The sequence below is a fragment of the Schistocerca nitens genome, chromosome 5 (assembly GCF_023898315.1).
Source record: "Schistocerca nitens isolate TAMUIC-IGC-003100 chromosome 5, iqSchNite1.1, whole genome shotgun sequence".
In the NCBI taxonomy this organism is placed as follows: Eukaryota; Metazoa; Arthropoda; class Insecta; order Orthoptera; family Acrididae; genus Schistocerca; species Schistocerca nitens.
Genome location: NC_064618.1, coordinates 297,413,398 through 297,438,866, shown reverse-complemented (window position 1 = coordinate 297,438,866; position 25,469 = coordinate 297,413,398). Strand labels below are relative to the sequence as shown.

Below are 25,469 nucleotides of genomic sequence, written 5' to 3'. Positions count from 1 at the left end.
TACAGTGGAAATAATATGAACAGCGAATGTTGCTGAGCTCAGTTTTTTGTGGAGATGCAAAATATATTCAGACCATTTTAGACTGTTGTCAATGTGTACACCAGAAACTTGGTTGACTCAACTTGTAGTAACTCACTACCATTCAATGTAATACTTAATTCATCCTCAACTTTGTCCTTACTTGGAAATGCACAAACTGAGTCTTATTAACATTTAGTGATAATCCAGTGGCAGTTCTAAAAATGACCAAATATCAGTGGTTCTGATGTCAAGCCTCACAGTTCCACTTTAGACTGTGGTTATCTCAGTAGCTAACAAAGGTTCAGCAACATAGAATTTAAAATTAATGACTTTCTTGTCATATTATGAATAATAATTGAATCATTATATGTGTGTGCACATTTTGGTGCCCCAACTTGATCCAATTTTTTTGAGCAGAGAAGAAACAGATTTCTAAAAGCTCAAATCATCAGCACTTTCCATAGTTTGAAGTAAAATATTACCCTTACATTCATTTTCTTCTGGTAAGTAAATATAGATCTACCTTTAGACTTAAATATGAAAGCTCATGGTATTTGTACACTTTAACCTGATAAATATTAGAGCAGTATGAATACTAACAATATTTGTGACGTGTGTGTGTGTGTGTGTGTGTGTGTGTGTGTGTGTGTGTGTGTGTGTGTGTGTGTATACACACAAAGATTAATCTATTGTTTCAGTTTTAAAGCTTTATTATACTCAATTTTATGCATTTGATGCATGTTTACATTAAATAACAATGGCTGATATTAATTTTCTTCACAATAACTAAACCCCATTATGAAGTCAATGACAACTGCAGAGACTGATATTGACCTTTTCTAATCATGTCCATTCACATTTGAGTATTTATTCTTTGCCATTTACAAATACTCTGAAACTGGACACCTGACATAACACATTCATTTGTTACAGGTTGCAATGGGCACGGCGATGGCTGTGGTGGCGCTACTTTAGGGACTTCTTTCCATTACGCCTTGAATGTATTGAACCATTGGATCCAAATCGCAATTACCTGTTCTGTGCATTTCCACATGGTGTGCTGAGTGCAGGGGTTTTTGGCTGCTTCTCCACTGATTATATGGGGTGGGACAAACTTTTCCCAGGAATTACTGTTTATCCTCTTACACTGGAACAACATTTCAAGGTTCCTTTCTTCAGAGAGCTCTGCTTATCCTTAGGTTGGTTTACTTTTCTACTTTTTCAATAATCAGATAGTTTATGTTTGCGACATAGAATTAATATATATAAAAAATAAAGGGTCTATAAATTAAATGAAAAATTTTATATGAATCTTTATGAGAATTGGAGACACTTTACTAATTATCATTTCATAAGATAGTTATGTTATAAATTCTAGAATTGTGCTTTATGCAGTGGCACATTTGACTGAAAGGATCAGAGTATATGGAAGCATATAATACATAAACCCTTCAGTCATACTTGCACTTATTAACATTTCTATTTGGTAATCAAAATATTATCAGCAAATAACTAAAAATACTTTTGTAGCCCAGAATGGATAGATAGTTGTTTAAATGTTCTGTTGCATGTGCTTAGTGTTTTAACTAATTCCATGACTGGAAGGGAAGAAGGGAAGAGAGAGAAATCATGATTGTCTGCAGATACACAAGAATGCATTAAAGAAAAGTTGCCATACAGGGCAACTCAATAACAAGTAAGTAAATGATCTGACATGTGAATTCAATGACACTCATTTAAAGGGTAATATTTCCTATAACATTGCACTCTAGTTGAATATGGAATGCAAATTTATATAAATGAAACTGCCAGTACCTATCATGGGAAACACTCATTCTTACATGTCTAATTAGATGATCAGAAATGCTTTTGTTGAGAAGTTGATGTTTTAAAGTGATATGCCTACTCCAGAACAGCTCTTGTCATTGTATGAAAGATAAAACAGTTGTGGTGGAGTAGTGAAATGAAAAAATGTGCTACACACAGACTGAAGAGAGAAAATTGGTGAATGATAGAATGACGAGAAATAATACTGAAAAGAAATATAGATATGCATACATTCACAATAGTTATCCAGTATTTTTACTCTCACTTTAATATTTTTGCTGCTGTCTCCCCATTCTTCTTCCATCATAGTGTAGTTCTACTAGACAATGCCCTCATGCTTTTTATGACTTCATTATGGTTATGGAGTTCACACAAACTACTTTAATACACAAGAATCTCAGTAATCTGGCCATTCCTTGATGTGTGGGTGCTGGCTTAGTGGAATTGCCAGATTACTGATACTGTCTGAAACATACAGAGACTATACTTTGTTAAAGCCAAAGAAAAACTCATTTTCATAGAAAAGTTGGTCCTTACGTCTGTACATGCACATCAGATGCAAAGGGCGAAGGAGAAGCAGAGTTCTTGTTTTTCGAAATAAATACATCAAATCAGAAACTGCTAATTGGAGTAATCTATAAACCTCCAAACATCGGTGCTATGTCCTTCTTTCAGTCTTCCCTGTCCTCGCTCGTGACACTGTATGAACACATAATCATTATGGGCGACACAAACATCGACTCACAGTTAAAATCTCCCTCTGCAGAGAAACTAAGGAGACTGTTCCACTCCAATGATATGAGTTTAACACCGCTGGACCCAACTCATCACATGCCACACAGCCATACACTCATAGATATAATAGCAACAAAGCAACCAGATAAAATAATTCACGCCAATCAGACATCCGCTCCGGGACTCTCTGCTCATGACGTGATATTCTTAAATCACTCAGTGCATACTACCAAAGAAAAACCTCACCTGGTAACCTACAGAAACCTAAAAAATATTAACCATGACGCTCTTCAAAAGGATTGCTCAGACATCCCTTGGCATGATATAAGCAATGAACCGACTCTAGACGGAAAAATTCGGGAATTATGTCGCAAAATTATTGCACTGTATGATAAACATGCTCCTCAACGCACTGTCAAGGTAAAGAGAGCTTCCGCTCCGTGGCTCACCACTGCATTACGCCAGTTAATGAATAAACGTGATGCTGCACATAGTGCCTTAAAGCGTAACCCAACTCCCGAGGCATACAAAGCTTATAGGAAACTCCGAAATAGAACCAAGCAAAGCATGAGGAATGCCAATATCAGACATGCCCGCTCTGTCGTATGCAGCATATCAAAACCTGCTGCACTGTGGAAAAAGCTGCGCAGTTTCGGTATAGGGAAGCGAAGATCTGACACTGTTTATCAAGTGTCTGCAGAAGAATTAAATGATTTCTTCTCAACAGCTGTAAACTGCCACGCAGCGACAAATTACCAGCCCCAAGATCTCAATCTCTCGAGAGACAAGTTTTTCCTAAAACATGTCACTACCGGCACAGTACACAAGGCAATTATGAGAATCTCTTCCGAGGCATTAGGAAATGATGGAGTGAGCATTGCATTATTAAGAACGTCGTAGACACTATTACTCAAGTTATCACAGACATCTTCAACCTGTTTCTTGTCAGTAGTACATATCCTACTGAGTGGAAGCAAAGTTTAATTCAACCTATACCCAAGACTGACAACCCTAAGTCGCCAGGTGACTACAGGCCGATCAGCATACTACCTGCAATATCTAAAGCCCTAGAATACATCGTCCATGAACAGCTGACGGATTACCTCAAAACTCATAACATCCACGACAAATATGTCAGGCTTTTGAAAGCACCAAAGTACAGCAACTTCATTAATCAAAGTAACTGATGACATTAAACATGCTATGGACAGACGTGAAGCTACCATCCTAACGCTGCTTGACTTTAGCAAGGCTTTTGATACAGTTGACTTTGAGATACTACTAATTAAAATGAAGGAGCTGAATTTCTCAAACAGCGCAATACACTGGTTCGACAGCTACCTCAAAAACAGAAGTCAACAAGTCATTTGTGGGTCAGAAAAGTCATCATGGAAAAACGTGCGCTCTGGAGTTCCCCAAGGCTCCGTCCTTGGTCCATTACTCTTCTCACTGTACATTAATGATATGTCTTCAGTGATTCACTCCTGCAACTACCATCTATATGCCGACGACATCCAACTGTACATAAGTGCAAGCCCCAAGAACATTGCTGACGCAGTAGCGAGTATGAACGCAGATCTTTGCTCTGTTTCTCGATGGGCACAGAACCTAGGTCTGAAACTAAACCCCAAGAAATCCCAGGTCATACTTATATCTCATCCCAAGTTAATCAGTCAGTACTTTCGCGAAACAGTCTATCAAATACTCTTCAATGGTACCCCAACTACCATACCAAAAAACAGTAAAAGACCTTGGAATAATCTTGGATGAACACCTAAACTGGGAAGAACACAGTCACAGCTTGCCGGAGATCGCTCTCCTCCCTACACGCAATTCAAAAATTTAGAAAATATTTCCAACCCATGTTAAACAAAAATTAGTCCAAACACTAGTCTTGCCTAATCTTTACTACTGTGATGTAGTTCAACATGGCACAAATAGTGAAAATTCGAGACGCCTCGAGCTAGTGATGAATGCTTGCGTTAGATACGTGTGCAATGTACGGTTGTATGATCATATCAGTCCTTCATACTCCCAGCTAGATTGGATACGCCCACATAAGGCACGCGATCTCCACACGATGTGCTTACTTCATAGATTTCTTAGCCACTGGTGCCCCCAATACTTATCTTCTCACATTAAACACCTATCATCATTCCACAACCGCAATACCAGATCGGATATGTCTAGCATCTTGGCTGTACCCTTACATAACACAAAATCTTTCTCCGTGTCATTCTCCATCTCAGCCATACGACTATGGAACGCGCTCCCCTGTGATCTGCATCTTATCCACAACCACTCAACATTCAAGAGGGAACTCAAGACTTACATATTAGGGACGGTATAGCCACCATTGTTGTGCCCCTCTCATCTCTTTCTTTCTCCTCTCCATCATAGCTTCGAATTTTACCATTCTATTTCTCTTCCTCTAACCTAATACCTCTTCTATATCTCTTTCACCCCATTCTATCGTCTTATGTCTCTGCTTGATGAGAATAACTCACAAGCTGCAAGAATATATAACGAGAAAATTCCCAACTAGCAATAGGATTGACATTCATAAAAGAAAAATATGTTTACTTTCATATACATAGTCATTACTATTATTTTTATTATTATTCTTGATTGTTATAATTATTTTTTGATTGTTATAATTATCATTGTACTACTTTTAGAATCTCTCTTTTTTTTTTTTTTTTTTTCTTCAACATTAATACTGTATAACATGTTATATGTCCTTAATGTTCTGTAGAAACTGAAATTTCTTGAATCTGAGTATGCCTGGTTAGGTGTAAGAGAGGGCCTGAAGGCCCTAATCTTGCCAGGTAAAATGAATGAATAAATAAATAAATAAATAAATAAATAAATAAATAAATAATGTCCAGTAGTATAACTCACTGATACATGCCCCAAATTTTCAGTTGTCACAGTGACATGTGACAGTAGAAAGATTTATCCCGCAGCTGCTTTACGAGCAATAACATCAGTACTGCACAAGGTTGCTGCATAACATACTCCAGGAACATGTTTGCAGCTACGGCACTGTCAGTGTGAGAAATCTTGTTCTCCCCTGCTATGGCCTGTTCATCACTTTCACTATTACTTTCCTACATGCTTATGATGATATCTTCATCTATCTTTCTCATACTATAAACAGCTATGACCACTTCATTCCCTCTCTTTCACATAACCTTGTGTTTTACTAACTCATTCTCGAACTGGGTTCTGTACTGTCAAATAACTCTTTTTCTTTTTTGATGTAATAAGCAGTTGCTCATCCAGCACTGTGTGCAGCAGCAATATCTTCCTGTGCGGAACCTCAGTTCAACTTAACAAAATTTAGAGTCTCTGCTTAATGCCAAACAGAATGAGTTTCCTTTTAGAAACCATGATACTAAAATGAAAAAAAAAAAAACCACAATTTCAGATATTTATACCATTGTTTAACATTGTTGCAAATAATCATTTTTGTGACTGACAGACTGCCATCAGTTGAAGAGGGTTGCAATAGGCAGATATCTATCCAGACCATCACACACAAATTCCAAGCTGCATCAGGATCCACTGCAAGTACTATGAAAGTGAGGTGAGATGTGAGAAAACTTGGATTTCATGGCATAGCAGATACTCGTAAGCCACACATCACACCAGTAAATGCCTGATGCTGCCTCACTAGGTGTCAGGAGTGTAAACATTGGATGATTGAACAGTGGGAAAATGTTGTGTGGAGTGACGAATCGTGGTACACATTGTGGTGATCCTATGTGGGTATGGCAAATGCCCAGTGACCGTCATGTGCCAACCTGTGTAGTGCCAACAGTAAAATTTGGAGGCACTGGTGTTATGGTGTGATAGTGTCATTCTTGCTTCCCACTGTCGAAGAGCAATTCAGGGATGGTGATTGCATCTTTCAACATGGTCGAGCACCTGTTCATAATGTACGGCCTGTGGCAGAGTGGCTGCATGGCAATAACATCCCTGTAATGGCCTGGCCTGCATGGAGTCCTGACCTGGATCCTATAGAAAACCTTTGGGATGATTTGGAACACAGACTTCGTGTCAGGCCTCACCAACCAACATCGATACCTCTCCTCAGTGCAGTACTCCCTGCCATTCCCTGGGAAACCTTCCAGCATCTGATTGAACATATATCTGTGAGAGTGGAAGCTGTCATCAAGGCTAAGGGTGGGCCTATACCGTATTACATTCCATCATTGCTGATGGAGGGTGCCATGAACTAGTAAGTCATTTTCAGCCAGTTGTCCAGATACTTTTGATCACGTAGTGTATGTTTACATGCCAAAATTTTTGGAAAAATTTTAAACATGCTGAGAGAGGTAGAATGAGGCAGCTGGAACCCCACATTTCAACCAGTCTTTCAAACAGAATCATAATCGCATTTTTCATGCTCAATTAGCATTTTTTCACTGTTACTTTCTTTTCCCTGCCACAAGACGTCACTCATATAAAAAGAATTTTATGGGTCAGTAAAATTTTGATAGTTTATTTATGTTAAACTGAAATAACACAAAATTAATTTTACACTTCAGACCGCAATTTACATACACAAAAGTTTTGCATGTGCTTCAGAACAACATGGGGTTCCCAGAATCCTTCAGATATGTCACATTATAGTATATTCTCCCAAGCCACATCACTTCATGAACTAAATTTTCGCCTCACACCAGATTTTACATGTGTATTTTACATGTAAAAATAGTGTAATTTCGAACTTCTGTCCTGGAAATGGATAAAGATACCAAGAAAATTTTAAGGGTTTTTTTGAGTTCAGGATCTTAGAAATATATCACAAATTTCAGCCATTTGCTGCACATATTATTATGTGTGGCCTGGATTTTGATACAAAAATTGTAAAAAACCACCTTTTTGAGTTTTTATGGAACTGCCCATGAACTAATGGTCCCTTCATAAGTCCCACCATAGACCACATGAAATGTAAAAAGAACCAAATAATTTGCGCCATTTGCCTACGCAGGCAAAAGTGTGTAATATTCCTACTTTGAGCCAGTACTGTAGGATACTGACAAAGACAATCCTTCTGTTGTGTATAGAAATAGTCCCTACCACAGCACTTGATCCTACTTTTCTATTACCGATAGAACCAAAGAAGCATCTGATTCGGTACCAGACCTACACTTATTGTCAAAAGCATGAACACATGGGGTTGAGGACATTATGGTAGGGAGGACGCAGCATGTTATCTTGGCTGGAGAGTCGGATGCGGAAGTAACTTAGTGTGTGCCCTAGGGAAGAGTTGAGACCCTTACTATTAATGCCATGTATTAATGGCTTTGTGGAAAATATTAATAGTAAAATAAGGCTTTTTGCAGATGATGCAGTTATCTATAATGAAGTTCCATATGAAAAGAGCTGCATTAATATCCAGTAAGGTCTTAAGATTTCAAAGTGGTACAGAGATTGGCGACTTACTTTAAATGATGTGACTGGTTCTGGATATTGCTATAGTGAGAGAGACCCATACCAGATAGGCCTAACAAGGGATATTGAACATATACAGAGAAGGGCAGCACAAGTGGTCAGAGCCTTGTTTAATCCATGGAAGTGTGTCACAGATATTAAAGGAACTGAACTGGAAGACTCTTGAAGACAGACAATCTTCCTGTCTGTCATTCATGAATGGAATAGGAAGAAACTCTAATAACTGGTGCAAGGGGACATACCCTCTGCTGTGCACCTCAGTGTTTCTTGCAGAGTGTAGGTTGTAATTAACCATCAGGAAATACTTTAAAATACTCTAAGAATATATTACCCAATCCTTTCATAAAACAGAAGTTTCATATAAAGTTCACCTTCTGCTAGATAATACTCCTCCAGAAATTGTACCTGTAATATGACAGTTCACATCAAATAGCTTACAGAAAAATTGTATAGTGAAAATATGAAAACAATCAGCATAATATTAAATAATATTCCTAAAACATAAGTTCTGAACTACACATACGATAGACGACTGTGTGGAAACAGGACCCCAACAATGGGCTGCAGAATTACATGAATGCTAGAAATGTAATTATCATAGCAATGGTAGAAGGTTAAATTATCAAATGAAGGAATGTCCATCTCATTAAACATTCAATTAGTCATAATAATTGCACTGTGCAAAGAAACAGTTTTTAATATCACATTAGATTCAAATGTTAAAATATGCTAGGCATTACTGAAGATATGTTGAAGCAAAGGACATGGCTCAGAATCAGACTCACAAGCTGTCACACTTGTTTATTTGCACTCTGTTTTGTGATGTTCGTATCACAGCTTTGCTTAAAATAATTACGAAGTTCATTAATGTCAACTGCAGAACTACTTTAGTATTTTGAAGCACCAAGCCACAGGTAATAGATACTTTGTAACTTTTAGCAGTTTCATGTAGACTAGAATTTGAGTGAACAAACTAAACTGTACTTCAATTAATTCAGTTTTCACAGTAGAAAATTGTCAACCCAGCTTTCGAACTGTCAAGGAAAAAAAATCATTTGTTTTAGGTGGATGTTCTGCTTCTGCAGAAAGCATTGGGTATCTTATGGACAAACCGGGAGGAGGAAATGCTGCTGTGTTAATTGTGGGTGGTGCATCAGAAGCACTTAAATGCAAACCTCGCACATATCGAGTAATTCTGAAGCGACGACGAGGTTTCATCAGGCTAGCACTGAAACATGGGTATGTACAAGATTTTTCTTTTTATCATTCCATGCTTCAGTGCTGCAGAAATTTTTGTAATATTAACAAATGCTAACATACATGGAGATCGTGCATTGGGAATGTGTAATCTCATATTAAATGCCTATCCATGATACATAACCACGTCTTACTGGTAGGAAAAATTCACTGCTTCAGAGTCATTCTGTCCACTTCTCCGAAGAGTTAAAGACCTTCTGTCAGATCCACATCACATGTTTGTTTGATCAACAGGTAAACTTTCATTGAGGTGTCCTTCACTTTTGATTTCTCTTACCTGTCCACACCGCATTTAAAAATAATCAGTGATAACGTTTTGACAAATGATACTTTACACATCAAAACATTCTTCCCATAATATTCACCTTCTTAGAGATTTGACATTTGCATGGACAAGTAATTCTTTCTATCCACATACACTGAAAAGTCTTGCCCAGGATAGCTGGCTCCAAAGTAGGTGTAACACACTAGAGCAAGTTGTTCTGGCAGTTTCTGCCATGCTGCTAACAAGCGACAAAACAGTACTCACAAAGATGATGTGACTTACCAAACAAAAGCACTGGCACGTCGATAGACACACAAACATACACACAAAATTCAAGCTTTCGCAACAAACTGTTGCCTCATCAGGAAAGAGGGAAGGAGAGGGAAAGACGAAAGGATGTGGGTTTTAAGGGAGAGGGTAAGGAGTCATTCCAATCCCAGGAGCGGAAAGACTTACCTTAGGGGGAAAAAAGGACAGGTACACACACACACACACACACACACACACACACACACACACACACACACACAAGCAGACATGTATAACCTGTTAGTTCATCCCTATGAAATCCACAAACCACCTTCCCTACCCTCTGGCTCCTACCCATGTAACCGCCCCCGGTGTAAAACCTGTCCCACCACCACCTACTCCAGTCCTGTAACCCGGAAGGTGTACACGATCAAAGGCAGAGCCACATGTGAAAACACCCACGTGATTTACCAACTGACCTGCCTACACTGTGATGCATTCTATGTGGGAATGAGCAGCAACAAACTGTCCATTCGCATGAATGGACACAGGCAGACAGTGTTTGTTGGTAATGAGGATCACCCTGTGGCTAAACATGCCTTGGTGCACGGCCAGCACATCTTGGCACAGTGTTACACCGTCCGGGTTATCTGGCTACTTCCCACCAACACCAACCTATCCGAACTCCGGAGATGGGAACTTGCTCTTCGATATATCCTCTCTTCCCGTTACCCACCAGGCCTCACTCTCCGCTAATTTCAAGTTGCCGCCACTCATACCTCACCTGTCATTCAACATCATCTTTGCCTCTTCACTTCCGCCTCGACTGACATCTCTGCCCAAACTCTTTGTCTTTAAATATGTCTGCTTGTGTGTGTGTGTGTGTGTGTGTGTGTGTGTGTGTGTGTGTGTGTATACCTGTCCTTTTTTCCCCCTAAGGTAAGTCTTTCTGCTCCCGGGATTGGAATGACTCCTTACCCTCTCCCTTAAAGCCCACATCCTTTCGTCTTTCCCTCTCCTTCCCTCTTTCCTGATGAGGCAACAATTTGTTGCGAAAGCTTGAATTATGTGTGTGTGTGTGTTTGTTTGTTTGTGTGTCTATCGACCTGCCAGCGCTTTCGTTCGGTAAGTCACATCATCTTTGTTTTTAGATACATTTTTCCCACGTGGAATGTTTCCCTCTGCTTATCATGCAGTCCCAAATAACACATCAGCTTAATTACATTGTCTGCTAGTGTTTCATACACCTTTGACTATGTCTTGAAATGACTTACAGCTGCTGAAAAATCCCTCACACACATGCCATTACTGAAATTGTAATATGCTGTCTATCTGCAAAACAAATATGATGCTCATCTGTAATTATTGGTGCTTCCAAGCCTAGTGCCTAGATAGTAAAGTGACTTTTTAGTTTATGCTTCTTGAATCTGTAAAGTGCGAAGTCATCGTTAAACCTCTTTTTATTTTTAGGTTGTTTAATTGCACTGGCTCACAAATAAAAAACTATTACTGAAAGCAAAAGGAAAAAAGATCAATTAAAACTAGATGAAAATAAGTGAAAATGAATTGTAAGTTTCACTTCTATTTTGTTTCAGTTGTCCACTGGTTCCTGTTATCTCATTTGGGGAGACTGATCTCTATGATCAACTAGAAGGTACAAGACTTCTGAAATTCCAGCACTTTTGCCGCAAGATTACTGGAATGGCACCAGTGTTTCCAATTGGTCGTGGTTTGTTTCAGTACTCCTTTGGTATTGTACCTCGTAGGAATCCTGTTACTACTGTTGGTAAGTTTGTGTGGGCTCAAAATTAAGTTGTTCAAAAACTGGATAAATTAACTAAGGATTTCACAGTAAACAATACATTAATAGTTATTGATTACTCAAATGATAATGAACGTTACGAATTCTCTAGGGTGCATATTGAAACTAAGACACAAAATGAATATAACAATTTTTAAAGTACCTCTTAAACAGGCCGGAGTGGCCGAGTAGTTCTAGGCGCTTCAGTCTGGAACAGCGCGACCGCTACGGTCACAGGTTCGAATCCTGCCTCGGGCATGGATGTGTGTGATGATGTCCTTAGGTTAGTTAGGTTTAAGTAGTTCTAAGTTCTAGGGGACTGATGACCTCATGTGTTAAGTCCCATAGTGCTCAGAGCCATTTGAAAGTACCTCTAAATGTGATTCCCAAGACTTGAATGGAAAAATAGCCTATCATTTCATAGTAAAAAAATTACTACTACTACTACTACTACTACTACTACTACTACTACTAATAATAATAATAATAATAATAATAATAATAATACTGTTTGTAGGAAGAGACTGTATGTGAGTTTTGAAATGGAATGTCTGGAAAAAAGCAAATATACAGTTCATGATTTACATCTAAACAGATAAATAAAGATTCACATTTGCAGTAGACTTGCCTCTTTCGTACATTTAGCAAATATAAAAAGCCTAGTATAGAACCAGCAATACAGCATACACAAATGAACAAACAAGTAAATAAAAAGACTGCCCTGAAGAACAACCACCAAACCAGAACAGAAAGAAAATTATGGACCAGTATGTGAGCAGAAATAAGCAGAAATACGCAGAAAAGAAGAAATGGCAGGACACCTGATGGGCTTGATTTCAGATGTACAAATAAAACAAATGACACATTAATGGATAGATGGGTTAAAAAACACTGTAACAAAGTGAAATTGCCAAAACAAAGCAAGAGTATAGACTTGTAAGGAACTATGGACTGGTGTGTGAACAAGAACAATGAAGGTGGTGACACTACTGGCAATATGAATATAAACTAAAGGTGTAAGATACTGTAAATATTACATGCAGCTACCAAGCTGTGAATGAACCTGATGTAAACATTTATAACGTTTATATGTAAAATCTCTGATAACACTGGTGAAACTAATGTATTACTAACAGATAAGATAAAGGCGAAAGGATATCTCAGAAATATGCATTTATGAACACTGGTGCAAGCCTGAATTAAGTAGACATACATAAATAACTAAATTCATTATATCTTCCTACTGTTGCAGGAATGACAGCAAGGTGTGGTAGTGATGTACATGAGGCAAATGTGGATTTTGATGGCCCTATTCCCTTAATTCAAACAAATGTTGAGGACAATGAGACTGCAGCTATGATAGTTAAGTTCAGCTTGGTTATTGCTAAAGTTTACCAAACACCATCTGGAAATTTTGAACTTCTCTTAAATAAATTAGAATCATTACTAAACAAAGAAAACAAAATGGAATGTGACTTCATAATTATTAACAAATTAAAAATTGATTTTCTTACAAAAAGTAGACAGAGGTTCTTCTGAAACTTACTACTTACTAGACTTTAAATGCTGTAGTATATGCTGCTATCTGAGTAATACACACTTGCGAAACAGCTTTAGATCAGTTTCTAGTGATGTAAAGTTTATACAACATTTCACTAAAACTGTTCTGTTCAGGCTTTAGTGCCTATCTACTTCACATACTAACCTTGAAGGTAAAAGGCAGTATCCAGTACCACATGTCTTTAAGTACCACATGTAGGTGCTACAGTCAGGATAACAAACTACTTAAACAGATTACTGTGCAAAGAAAATGATAAGTTTCTAAAATTACTGACCTAAGTGAGACATATAACACTTCATTCATGTATTAACGTATTACCTTAAAGTTGCATTTCCACAGAAAACTGTAACCATAAGGGACATCGTAGAGCAAACAGTTGGATCACTATGGAATGAGGGGTCTCATGCCTGAAGAAGACTGATACATAAAATGTGTAACTTGAATAATTCTTCACCTGAAATACACATTACAAAAATTTTCCAAAATACTAATAAAAGTAATGAGAGCACAAAAAAAATGCAAAATGATAAATAATTCAGCAAATAAAGCAATCACCAGGTGGAGTGTCATAGAAACAGAAACTGGTGAGAACAGAGCATCATGTAAAAATACAACACTACCACAATAAAATAAAGTAACAGACTCTTTAGAAGTAGCCAACTGATTTAACATTATTTTTACAGGTATTGCAGACAGTAAACAATATCAAACATAAGTAACAATACTAAATCCAATTAATAAGCATGTGTAGTAGATCAATGTAAATCACAACTGTCACCCAAGATTACGTAGCAAAAGCAATAAAACGACAAAACTCCAACTTGTAGGCACTTACAGTGTCTCTGCAACAATCTTAAAGATGAGTGCTCTGATCTGGTTCAGCTAACTACCTACACATTTGTTGAGATTGCTCACTTCAAGCAGGCACTTTCTCTGCTCTACTGGAACTGTCTAATGTAATTTCAATACATAAAAATATATAAGTAACTATGCACCTACCATAGTTTCCTCTTGCATTTCAAAAACAGAAAAGGTTATGCATGACAAACTTAGGGTAACTGTAATTAAGAACAAAATACTATGTAATAATCAGCACAAATTTAGAAATAAGAAGTCAACAATTACTGCCATTTATGAAGTGTGTTAAGTGCGTACTAAAGGTGCGTCTACACGTGAGAGCCTTTCGCTTAATCACTGTGCGACTGTTCTTGCCATGCATGGAAGTACTGGGATGTGTGTAGGTGCATAGTGGTTCCATTCAAACGGGGTGTGTTCCTCCATGTGGGGAAAGCTATAGCTACGTGTTGATTAGTCCCAAAGTGCACAGATGTAAACGTACCTTAAGCTTGACAGACACTAAACAGGAATGAAGAGCAGTGTCTGTAGACCTAGTGAAAGCTTCTGACATTGTAGATCATAAGAGTCTGCTCCCAAAGGCTGGTAAATACGAAATTTGAGGTCTGTTCAACAGATGGATCCATTTCTTTTTGAGCAATCATAAGCAAGCAGTGAGCATCAAGCCCACTGTCAACCTTAAAACTATTTCTAAACACTTATCAGATTATAATCTAATTAAATATGCAATGGATTAGTGATGAGACAATTTCTGTTGCTTTTGTTCATTAATGAACTAAGTTTAAATGTGGATACTGATAGAAACAGTCATATTTCCAGATGACACCTCTTTATCATATTAAAGGTGGAAAGTTAGGAAGAATTACAGTAATCAGTAAATAGTTACTTGTAAACTTGGCAACTGGCACACAATAATCAGCATTTAATAAAAAGAAAAAACTATTGCATTAAAATATCGGTGCTGTGAACAGGGCTATGTACAACTCATTTGTATCAATAGTGAACTCATTTGTCACGGGACAGATGCAAAATTCTAAAAATTATGACTACAAAACAATGCAAAGTAGAATAAGCATATAGGATAACTTAAAGCAAAATTGAAAAAGTGCTGCTACCTTGTTTGTTCACTAAAATCTTCCTGCAGCGATAAGACAGTAAAGAGTGTTAATTAAAAAAAGATTTCCTGTACTAGAACTAGTATTTTGACTTGGTAAACTATAACAAAACTACTGTATGTTACAAACTTAGAGAGCTGTGGGTGACAAGTTCAGTGAAGACTATTTCATCCAAATATTGTATAAAAACAAAACAAACCATGCATGGTACAATGCTAAAACTGAGCAGTGTTGTCCCCAATGATATGAGGACATCATAACCTTACCCATGTAATCCCTCTCTCTTCCTGTCTAAGAGATCCAGACCAATGACATACACATGAGCAGCCATGTCCACCAAAAACTAGTTTCCTATTATTTACTATGCATAACAAGCAGCATTCTATTTCTGTTCACATTTGTACAGTACTTTGTTTCACTGAGAATGCCGTCGGACAGTTGAGGCACCCTCTTGTGCATTTAATGAACACTTACCCAGACAGTGTTTATTTTGCCTTTTGCATTGGCTACACTGCACCTCATGCCCTGCTGCTCCATATTCATAACGTTTTGTCTGATGGCACTGCTTCTTGATGCGTCCTATACACCCACATCTGTAACATTTTACCCCAGAGGAGAAAACACTACGGTCACTTTGTCCCAGAATAACAATGTCAATTTCCTCCAGCTGTGTAGTGATCTTAATGACAGTGACCAAATCACTTTTTCTACCCTCAGCCTTCTTGACACATTGGTGGAAATACCCCTCAAAAACACAACTGAAGTTCCATTTTCCAACTCGTGCAAAATATTAGTCTCCACATTCAGTGTTAGCTCTAGTCTGTGCTTAACTTTATCAGAGGACGACTTCATTCACTTGCTGTGTTCTTGAGACAATCCACTGAGTTTCTACCTAAAAAACAAAACAAAAAACTCATGATTTTCTGTTAGTGATAATGCTGGATGAGTCCAGTAGCCAGCTCATCAAATGTTTGTGCCTTGCTAAGGTTCTTCTTGTACATGATGCCTTTGCATCACCCACTAACTGTAACTTATCATATTTAAACAAGTTTTGTCCAACCGATTGCCTAAATTTAGCAGCGGTCCTCACATCACTGATAGATACACACCTCATGTGTTTTTGCTGAAAAATGAGTTGCTAGATTACCTGCTATGGGATCAACTTAAGGAACTGGTATATTGAATGAGGCTTTTGCCTCACCGAGATCAGATTGTATTTGCTCACTAATAGTTTCCAATGCTGCTACTTTCTTTAATAATGCTTCATTCAGCTCCTTCTGTTTGGTTGTGGTTTCCAACCATGTGACTATCTGCCCTTTCAAGGCTCTAAATGTCTCATGTAACACTGTCACATATGCTTCATCAGTTAACAGTTGTCATGTCAGATAACATTGTGCAATCTTTGGCACCTGAAGATGATGAGCAGCTGTCTTGTCGAAATATTGTGCAACTTCCAATACATTACCCAACATGATGCTTGTGAACCGATGAAGCATTTAATACATTGGAAAAGTCTTAAACAGCATATTGCCACATGTTACAAATGTGTGCAGACATAGAATGCTGCTTGTCATGCACAGTAAACAATTTGTGTAACCTCCATCTGCTGTCATACAAGGAAAAACATTGGTAAACTGTACCCACAATGCATATATGAGAAACAGACTGTATTAATCCTTGCAACATATCGTGGCCCAAAAAGAATCTGCAAACTATTGTGCCTCGTTCCAAACATTTTACATATGTTACATATATCTGACACAGCCTGCATATGTGGCAATTCATATAGACACAAATTACAATATGGGTTCTGACCAGGTGAAAGAAAGCTTCCTTAAAATTGTCGTGGAACTGAGACAGATCTCCAGACTTCTGTAGTTTAACAAATGACACTTCAAAGTTCATATGACAAACCAGATGAATGCACGCATGCACACGCGCATGAGTCTCTCATCACACTGCATATTGGGAAAGTGTAAAATGTAGCAGGAGAGCTAGAGGAGCAGCTTGGCAGATAATGTAGGTTGTTGATACTGCAGATGTGCAGGTGTGGTACCACGTGTAAATGTCTACCAATGGTATCCAATTACTGACACCAAATATAGAAGGCTGCATCTGTGGTCTTTATGTTGCCAAGCTGGCATAGAATGACACTAGGTGGTGAGGGCCTGTTGAACACCAGAAGGGCTAATATGACATCTCTAAATACACATTTATTATTCATAGTTTACGCAGTTGTCTTTCTTCAAGGTTGCCAGTAGTCAGGGGAGCATAAGGGTGCTGGCCACACTGGGATGCACTGAGGCCGGCGTGTTGCGCACACCTGAATGCCACTGAGAGAGGTGTGTGTTCTTGGCACCCTGCAAAATCGGTTAGCTAGCCATAAGTTGGTCAGGGTTGCCTGCCTGCATTGGTGCTGACAGCATAAGACATGGCCAGTGGGTTACCAGGGCACTTTCGTTGATGCTGTTGATTGTGCCAAAGAAAGGCAGCCAACAGCTCGGCATCAGTTGGCTGTAGTCATGAAGTGTTCAGTCGTGGCCCCTCAGAGACCGGCCAGTGATGCCAGTGTTCACTCTCTAACAACCCTACCACAACAAAGGTCAAAATTTAATGATGATTGTGGTGTTGCTCACGCTGCATTTTCAGGCAACAACATAGTTATTATGTGGCAGGTGTCATTAGAGCACAGTTAATAAAGTCATTTCATGTAATAATGAATAAACTAGGCACTCATCTTTTCGTGTTTCCCACACTGGTCTCGTTGTAAAATCATGGCTCAATCGTCGAAAATCTAGTTGGTGGTGATTCCAAGCTCAGATGCAAAACGGCCTAGGTTTTATTCTGCTGTATTCAAAAGTTTTGTAGATGCACTTCACAAACCATTCTTGAAGATTAAACCTTTCAAAGTTAGCACAATAGTGATGTACAAAAAAAGTCAGCACTCCGAATTTAAGTTACACTTCCTTTTAATTGCTTTTATTGCAATATCACGTAACACACAAAACATCACTTCACAATACAAAACATACTTGGAAACATCTTCATCACAGTCACTGTTAAAGTTCACATTTTATAAACTGGCTACGTTATGCGTATTTCCAACATGACGTCCAAGACTTGACTTTTTCAAGATCCGACTCTAACTAACTAACTATCACTTACGTGCCCAAAAATCAGAGTTACAAGTATGACAAAGATCATAGTGGCAAAAGAAAGAATACACATAAGAATAATATCATTGCAACATAAACATATTGATGTATCACAAATGAAATCAAATGTGAATGTTGTCTCAGAAATGTGTAAACTACTTTACAGAAACACAGTAGAATATTACTGGTATCGAGAGGTTCAGATGAGGTGCCTTAATGGTTACGTAATTAAAGTACCATTACAACTCGCAGACATATGTTGGGCGGTGGCAACAGCTGCTGTGCTGCTTTGAGTTGATGGTAGTTAAACAACTCTCTAGGTGCCATCAACGAGGCCTCCAGGGGGCCTGGTGGTAGGAGGCTGAAGGCATAAATGATGGGGAAGCAGCAGTCTGTGGCAGTTAAGTCCTTCACAATGGGCTGGCTCTTGCAGCATAAATTGTAGTCATCTAGGTGGGCCACAGATGGAGTGTCACAGGGCCCACCTTGGGACTGGTAAACTGCAAACTGGGAAGTAAGCTGCAGAAGTAGAGGTATTTTTACTGATCAGTCTACAGTGGTGATGCTACTGTGTGGCAAAAATGACCAAATGTGCCCTAGTTTCCTGAACCTGTCAGCAGCCTACACCCTGTTGTGGTATACTAACTCCATTCTTCACTCTTCCTGTTCACATGCTTTTGCACCGTGTGCACTGAAAGATGTTCTTGTGTATGTCTTAGGTATTGTTACTTCCCTGCACATGGTCAACAGAATGACATTATCCTGCTTTCCTCATGGGGTCACTTCACTGTGTTGACACCTTAGTCCACTAGCTCGGGTGGTTTGTGGCAATTTAACTTGGTGGTGTGCTCAAGCTGCATGCAATACTGGCTGTTGTTCTGGGTTGTCATTCCAATCTAGATATTGTACGTCAGTGTGCCTTGACTTCTACTGTGGCTCTGGTACTGGCCAGAAAAACTTCGAATATTTTCACACCTATCCAGAATACCATTCTAGAGGTGTAACACTGTGAAGAAAAGATTTCAGATGTAATCAGCAGAGAAGTTAAAGTATGAATGGGAGCCCACAGAATAGGCAGGAGCCCATAGAATAGACATGTCCAAGCAGAGAACTGCAGATACTGCAATAAACTGTCTGACCTATTAAACATACATCTGTGTGTAAAACCTTACCATCTGCAGTTGTTACATGCACTGACTACTCTGAAAAACAGAGTTTCATTCTGACTTTCACAATGACTTGTACTGACTACTGGAGGAAAATCATTTTGCAAAGAAGCTGGCTTTCAGTCAGTCATGTTTCATATGTCTGGAATGCTGAATCGTCATAATGCATATGTTTGGGGCACAGAACATCCACACAAGATTGTGGAATGCATTCATGACTCGCATGAAGTTAGCATCTTTCATGCAATGTCCTCTTCAAAAGTTTATGGGTCATTTTTCTTTGTAGAAAAAATTGAGGGGGTTCCATGTCCCTGAACACAATGCAACAATGGGTTGTGCCACACTTCCAGCAGTACAGTGAAGACTTCATTTTACAAGAAGATGGGGCTCCACCACACTTGCCTTCATATGTTAATGATTATGAAAATCCCCCTGCGGGTCCGGGGTAAGAATAGGCCCGAGGTATTCCTGCCTGTCATAAGAGGCGACTAAAAGGAGTTTCAACAGTTTCGGCCTTCCATGTGATGGTCCCCCTTGGGGTTTGACCTCCATTTTTCAAAGTTCTACAAAAGTACGAGCCTTTTGGGGAAGGACGCCTTATGTGGTGTATCACTGGTCCTCAGTGCACTAAGACCTTGGCACGCAGCATTATAACGGCATTGTAACCACACCCACTATTCCTCAAATTGGGCCTAAACACCTGATAGGTTGCACAAGTTACGCCCATAGTGCGTCCCCATCTGCGCCTACGATCATGATGGACTTTCCATGGCACCCGAAATCCAGCACGGTAGCCAGCCCGTTGTGGTGGGGTCGTCATGTACCCTCTAGGTTGTAGCCCCGACAACACAGGGATCGTACTGCTGATACCTGAGCTGTACCCTCCCCAAGTCGGCCAAGGAGTAGATGCCCGTCTCCTTGGGGCATCAGGACTCCCGGCAACAGTCATCCTGCCAGGTGGCCCTCGCTGAGGCTGGGTGGCGCCCGTGGGGAGAGCCCCTGGTCGGAGTGGGTGGTATCGGGGCGGACGTTTCGCAGATGAAACGTCAACATGTATCAGGCCGCTCTGCGGCCGAGTTTTTAAAAAGAAAGGTACTGTCTCTGGTTCTGGTTCTCCTGCCCTTTCCCCCTTGGCCACTCCCTGGGAGGAAGGACAGGCCTGCTGGCTTGGGGCGAAGTACTTCCCCCACTATTTAGTCTGTTCTCAGACCGATGGGGAACGTTCGCCACCTCCAAGCCCATGTTCTTTGTCCAGCACATCGAGGACATCTTCGGGGAAATCGAAGCTCTCAGTAAAATGCGTTTGGGGTCCGTTCTTCTAAAAACCACCTCCGCCAGAGTCGGCGGCGCTCCAGGCGTGCGACAGACTAGGGGACATCCCAGTGTCCATTGTACCGCATCTGGCACTGAATAGGACGCAGGGGGTTATTTTTCATTGGGACCTCCTGCTGCAATCTGATGAGGAGCTCAGGGCCAACCTGGAGTGCCGAGGCATGCATTTCATCCGGCGAGTCCAGCGCGGTCCCAAAGACCGTCGCATTGACACCAGGACCTTTATCCTCGCCTTCGAGGGGGACGTTCTGCCGGAGAAGGTAAAGGTGATGTGCTACCGGTGCGACGTGCGACCTTACGTCCCGCCTCCTATGCGCTGTTTTTGGTGTTTGCGCTTTGGGCACATGTCTTCACGGTGTGAGGCTGAGCCCCTTTGTGGCGATTGTGGACGTCCTCTTCGTGAGGAACATACATGCACCCCACCACCTCGGTGCGTCAATTGTCCTGGCATCCAATCGCCTAGATCTTTAGACTGCCCCGCGTATCAGATGGAGAAGAAGATTCAAGAATTAAGAACTTCGGATCGTCTCTCTTATTCTGAGGCCAGGAAGAAATATGACCGCCTCCATCCCGTGACGTTGACAACTTCGTTTGCCTCAGTCGTGTCCACTCCTTCCACAGTATCCTCACCCCTATCCTGTCCCCCCCCCACCTCCTCACCCCATCCGAGGTCTATGCCTCCGCCTCCCAAATCCCTCCCTTCCAAATCCTCCTCCCTCGCGGCCCCTGCCCCGTCTGCCCCAGGGGCCACCCTTCCTCCTCCTCCTCCTCCTCCTCCTCCTCCTCCTCCTCCTCCCCCCCCCCCCTCCGCCGCCTGAGAAGCGATCCTCTTCTCAGGTGTCCATCGGGGAAACGATCCGAACCCCGGCTTCAGAGGTCCAGCGTTCCAAAACGGACCCCGCGCGTGAGGACCTTCTTCGGGTCCAGCCCACCATCCCCGTGCCTCATCGGACTTCCAAGAAGGCCTCTAAGCAGAGGTCTTTATCCCCCTCTCCACCCCGACGCATTCCGTCTGACGCTCCATCCGCGAGTCGCTGCTCCCGGCCGTCCCCAGTTTCGCCGGGACGCTCTGCTGCCAGGCGCTCAGCTGGCCTCTGGTCGGCGAATGATGCTGCCCCTTCTACGCAACCCGGGAAAGCGGTCGCAGCTGGTGATGACTCGATGGAACAGGATCCGCCTCCCGCCGGTTGTAGCGTTGTTCCCCCAAAACCTGGCCCTCCCTGGCTGTCGAGGTGACCCGCTCTTCACCCGTTTCGTTCCCCCTTTTTTTTTTTTTTCTGACTAGCGATGGCTTTGTTACATTGGAACATAAGAGGTATTCGATCTAATCAGGAGGAATTACAACTGCTCCTCCGCCTGCACTGTCCGCTCGTCCTTGGTCTCCAGGAAACCAAGTTGCGCCCAACTGACCGTATTGCTTTTACCCACTATACCTCGGAGCGGTCTGACCTCACCCCTGCGGAAGGTATTCCAGCTCATGGTGGGGTCATGTTGCTCGTTCAGGACGATGTCTATTACCATCCCATCCCATTGACCACCCCACTCCAAGCAATAGCTGTTAGTATTACTCTTTCTGCCTTTACTTTTTCCGTTTGTACCGTCTACACTCCATCATCATCTACAGTTAGTCGGGCTGACATGATGCACCTGATTGTTCAGCTTCCTCCGCCGTTTTTAGTGTTTGGCGACTTCAATGGCCATCATCCCCTCTGGGGCTCTCCTGCATCCTGTCAAAGAGGCTCCCTCTTGGCGGATGTCTTCAACCATCTCAGTCTTGTCTGCCTCAATATTGGCGCCCCGACTTTCCTCTCGGACTCTACTCATACCTACTCCCACTTGGACCTCTCGATCTGTTCTACCACTCTTGCCCGTCGGTTCGAGTGATATGTCCTTTCTGACACCTATTCGAGCGACCACTTCCCCTGTGTCGTTCGTCTCCTGCACCACACCCCATCCCCACGTCCTTAGAGCTGGAACATACCGAAAGCTGACTGGGGACTTGACTCCTCCCTGGCGACCTTTCCGGACCACGATTTTCTCAGTTGTGACAGTCAGGTCGAATACCTCACGGCTGTTATCATCATCAATGCTTTACGCACCTTTCGCCGCCATCCTACGTTGGCGAATTGTATTGGATACAAACGACTCAGAGCGCAAAGACAGCAAAAAAGCTTGTTTGGCCTCTTTCACCAGCTCCTTTAATAATTTTACTCCCTCTTCTGTCGTCTGGGGTGGCCTGCGCTGGCTGTCGGGCATTAAGGCCCACTCCTCGGTACCTGGCCTGACTTCAGGTAATGAGGTCCTTGTTGATCCTGTGGATGTCTCCAACGCCTTCGGCCGCTTTTTCGCGGAGGTTTCAAGCTCCGCCCATTACCACCCTGCCTTCCTTCCCAGGAAAGAGGCAGAAGAGGCTCGGCGACCTTCCTTCCACTCGCTGAATCTGGAAAATTATAATGCCCCCTTTACTATGCGGGAACTCGAACGTGCACTTGCACTGTCCCGGTCCTCTGCTCCGGGGCCAGATGCCATTCACGTTCAGATGCTGGCACACCTTTCTCCGGCAGGCAAAAGCTTCCTTCTTCGTACCTACAATCGCGTCTGGACCGAAGGTCAAGTCCCCATGCGTTGGCGTGACGCCGTCGTTGTTCCTATACCCAAACCCGGGAAGGATCGACACCTTCCTTCTAGTTACCGCCCCATTTCTCTTACAAGCCGTGTCTGTAATGTGATGGAGCGCATGGTTAACGCTCGGTTAGTTTGGATTCTTGAATCTCAATGGGTACTTACCACTGTTTAATGTGGCTTTCGTCGCCGCCGCTCCGCTGTTGACCACCTTGTGACCTTGTCGACGTTCATCATGAACAAATTTTTGCGAAAGCGCCAAATGGTAGCCGTGTTCTTCGATTTGGAGAAGGCTTATGATACCTGTTGGAGAGGAGGTATCCTCTGCACTATGCACAGGTGGGGTCTACGCAGTAGCCTGCCCCTTTTTATTGATTACTTTTTAACAGATCGAAAGTTTAGGGTACGTGTGGGTTCCGTATTGTCCGACGTCTTCCTCGAGGAGAACGGAGTGCCTCAGGGCTCTGTCTTGAGCGTAGCCGTTTTTGCCATAGCGATCAATCCAATTATGGATTGCATTCCACCTAATGTCTCAGGCTCTCTCTTTGTCAATGACTTCGCGATCTACTGCGGTGCCCAGAGAACATGCCTCCTGGAGCGCTGCCTTCAGCGTTGTCTAGACAGCCTATACTCGTGGAGTGTGGCAAATGGCTTCCGGTTCTCTGAAGAGAAGACAGTTTGCATCAACTTTTGGCGATATAAAGCGTTCCTTCGGCCATCCTTACATCTCGGTCCCGTTGTTTTCCCCTTCGTGGAAACAACTAAGTTTCTAGGGCTCACACTGGACAGGAAACTTTGTTGGTCTCTGCATGTCTCTTATTTTGCTGCCCGTTGTACAAGTTCCCTTAATGTCCTCAGAGTTCTTAGTGGTTTATCTTGGGGAGCGGATTGCACTGTCCTGCTTCGCTTGTATCGGTCCATAGTCCGATAAAAGCTGGATTATGGGAGCTTCGTCTATTCGTCTGCTCGGCCATCCCTCTTACGTCGTCTCAACTCCATCCAGCATAGGGGGTTAAGACTTGCGACCGGAGCATTCTACACTAGTCCCGTCGAGAGCCTTTATGCTGAAGCTGCCGAATTACCATTGACCTACTGGCACGACGTACTGCTTTGTCGGTATGCCTGACGGCTGTTGTCAATGCCCGACCACCCCTCTTATATCAGTCCTCCTTCGCCGATTCTCTTGACCGTCAGTATGGGTTGTATGTGTCTGCCCTGAAGTCCCCTGGAGTCCGCTTTCGTTGCCTGCTTCGACAATTGGATTTTGCACTCCCTACCACCTTCAGAGAGGGTGAGAGCCCCACACCACCTTGGCTTCAGGCTCCGGTTCATATTTATCTCGACCTCAGCTCGCTCCCGAAGGAGGGTACTCCGGCTGCAGTGTATTGCTCACGGTTTGTCGAACTTCGTGCGCGACTTGCCAGTCACACCTTTATTTACACTGGTGGCTCCAAAACTGACGATGGTGTCGGCTGTGCCTTTGTCGTCGGGGCTGTCGCCTTTAAATACCGGCTCCTCGACCAATGTTCCAGCTTTACGGCAGAGATTTTTGCTCTACATCAGGCCGTTCAGTATGCCCGCCGCCACCGCCATTCATCGTATGTACTCTGCTCTGATTCACTCAGTGCTCTTCAGAGCCTTGGAGCTCCATATTCGGTCCATCCCTTGGTGCAATGGATCCAGCAGTCCCTCCATTCTTTTGCTGCAGATGGCTCTCCTGTCAGCTTTCTGTGGGTTCCCGGCCATGTAGGAGTGCCTGGGAATGAGGCTGCAGATGCTGCAGCAAAGGCTGCAGTCCTCCTGCCTCAGCCAGCCTCCCATTGTGTCCCGTCATCTGACATTAGTGGGGTTGTTTGTAAGCGGCTTGTGTCGTTGTGGTGGGATACTTGGTCATCACTTTAAGGAAACAAGCTCCGGGCAGTAAAACCGTTCCCAACTGCTTGGACAACCTCCTCCCGACCATCTTGGCGAGAAGAGGTCCTACTGACCAGGTTGCGGATCGGGCATTGCCGGTTTAGCCACCGCTACCTGCTCTCCGGTGACCC

The 25,469-nt window shown here is 42.0% G+C and overlaps 1 protein-coding gene across 2 annotated transcripts in view; it reads left to right on the top strand.

Moving 5' to 3' along the window:
- Positions 1 to 25,469, top strand: part of LOC126260135 (2-acylglycerol O-acyltransferase 2-like) — a 120,020-nt gene that overhangs the window by 89,519 nt on the left and 5,032 nt on the right. For both annotated transcript variants that reach the window (XM_049957383.1, XM_049957382.1), the window contains exons 3-5: positions 955 to 1,220; positions 9,111 to 9,285; positions 11,413 to 11,603. In XM_049957383.1, coding sequence (XP_049813340.1) covers positions 955 to 1,220; positions 9,111 to 9,285; positions 11,413 to 11,603 — 632 coding nt within the window. The remainder of the gene's footprint in view (positions 1 to 954; positions 1,221 to 9,110; positions 9,286 to 11,412; positions 11,604 to 25,469) is intronic.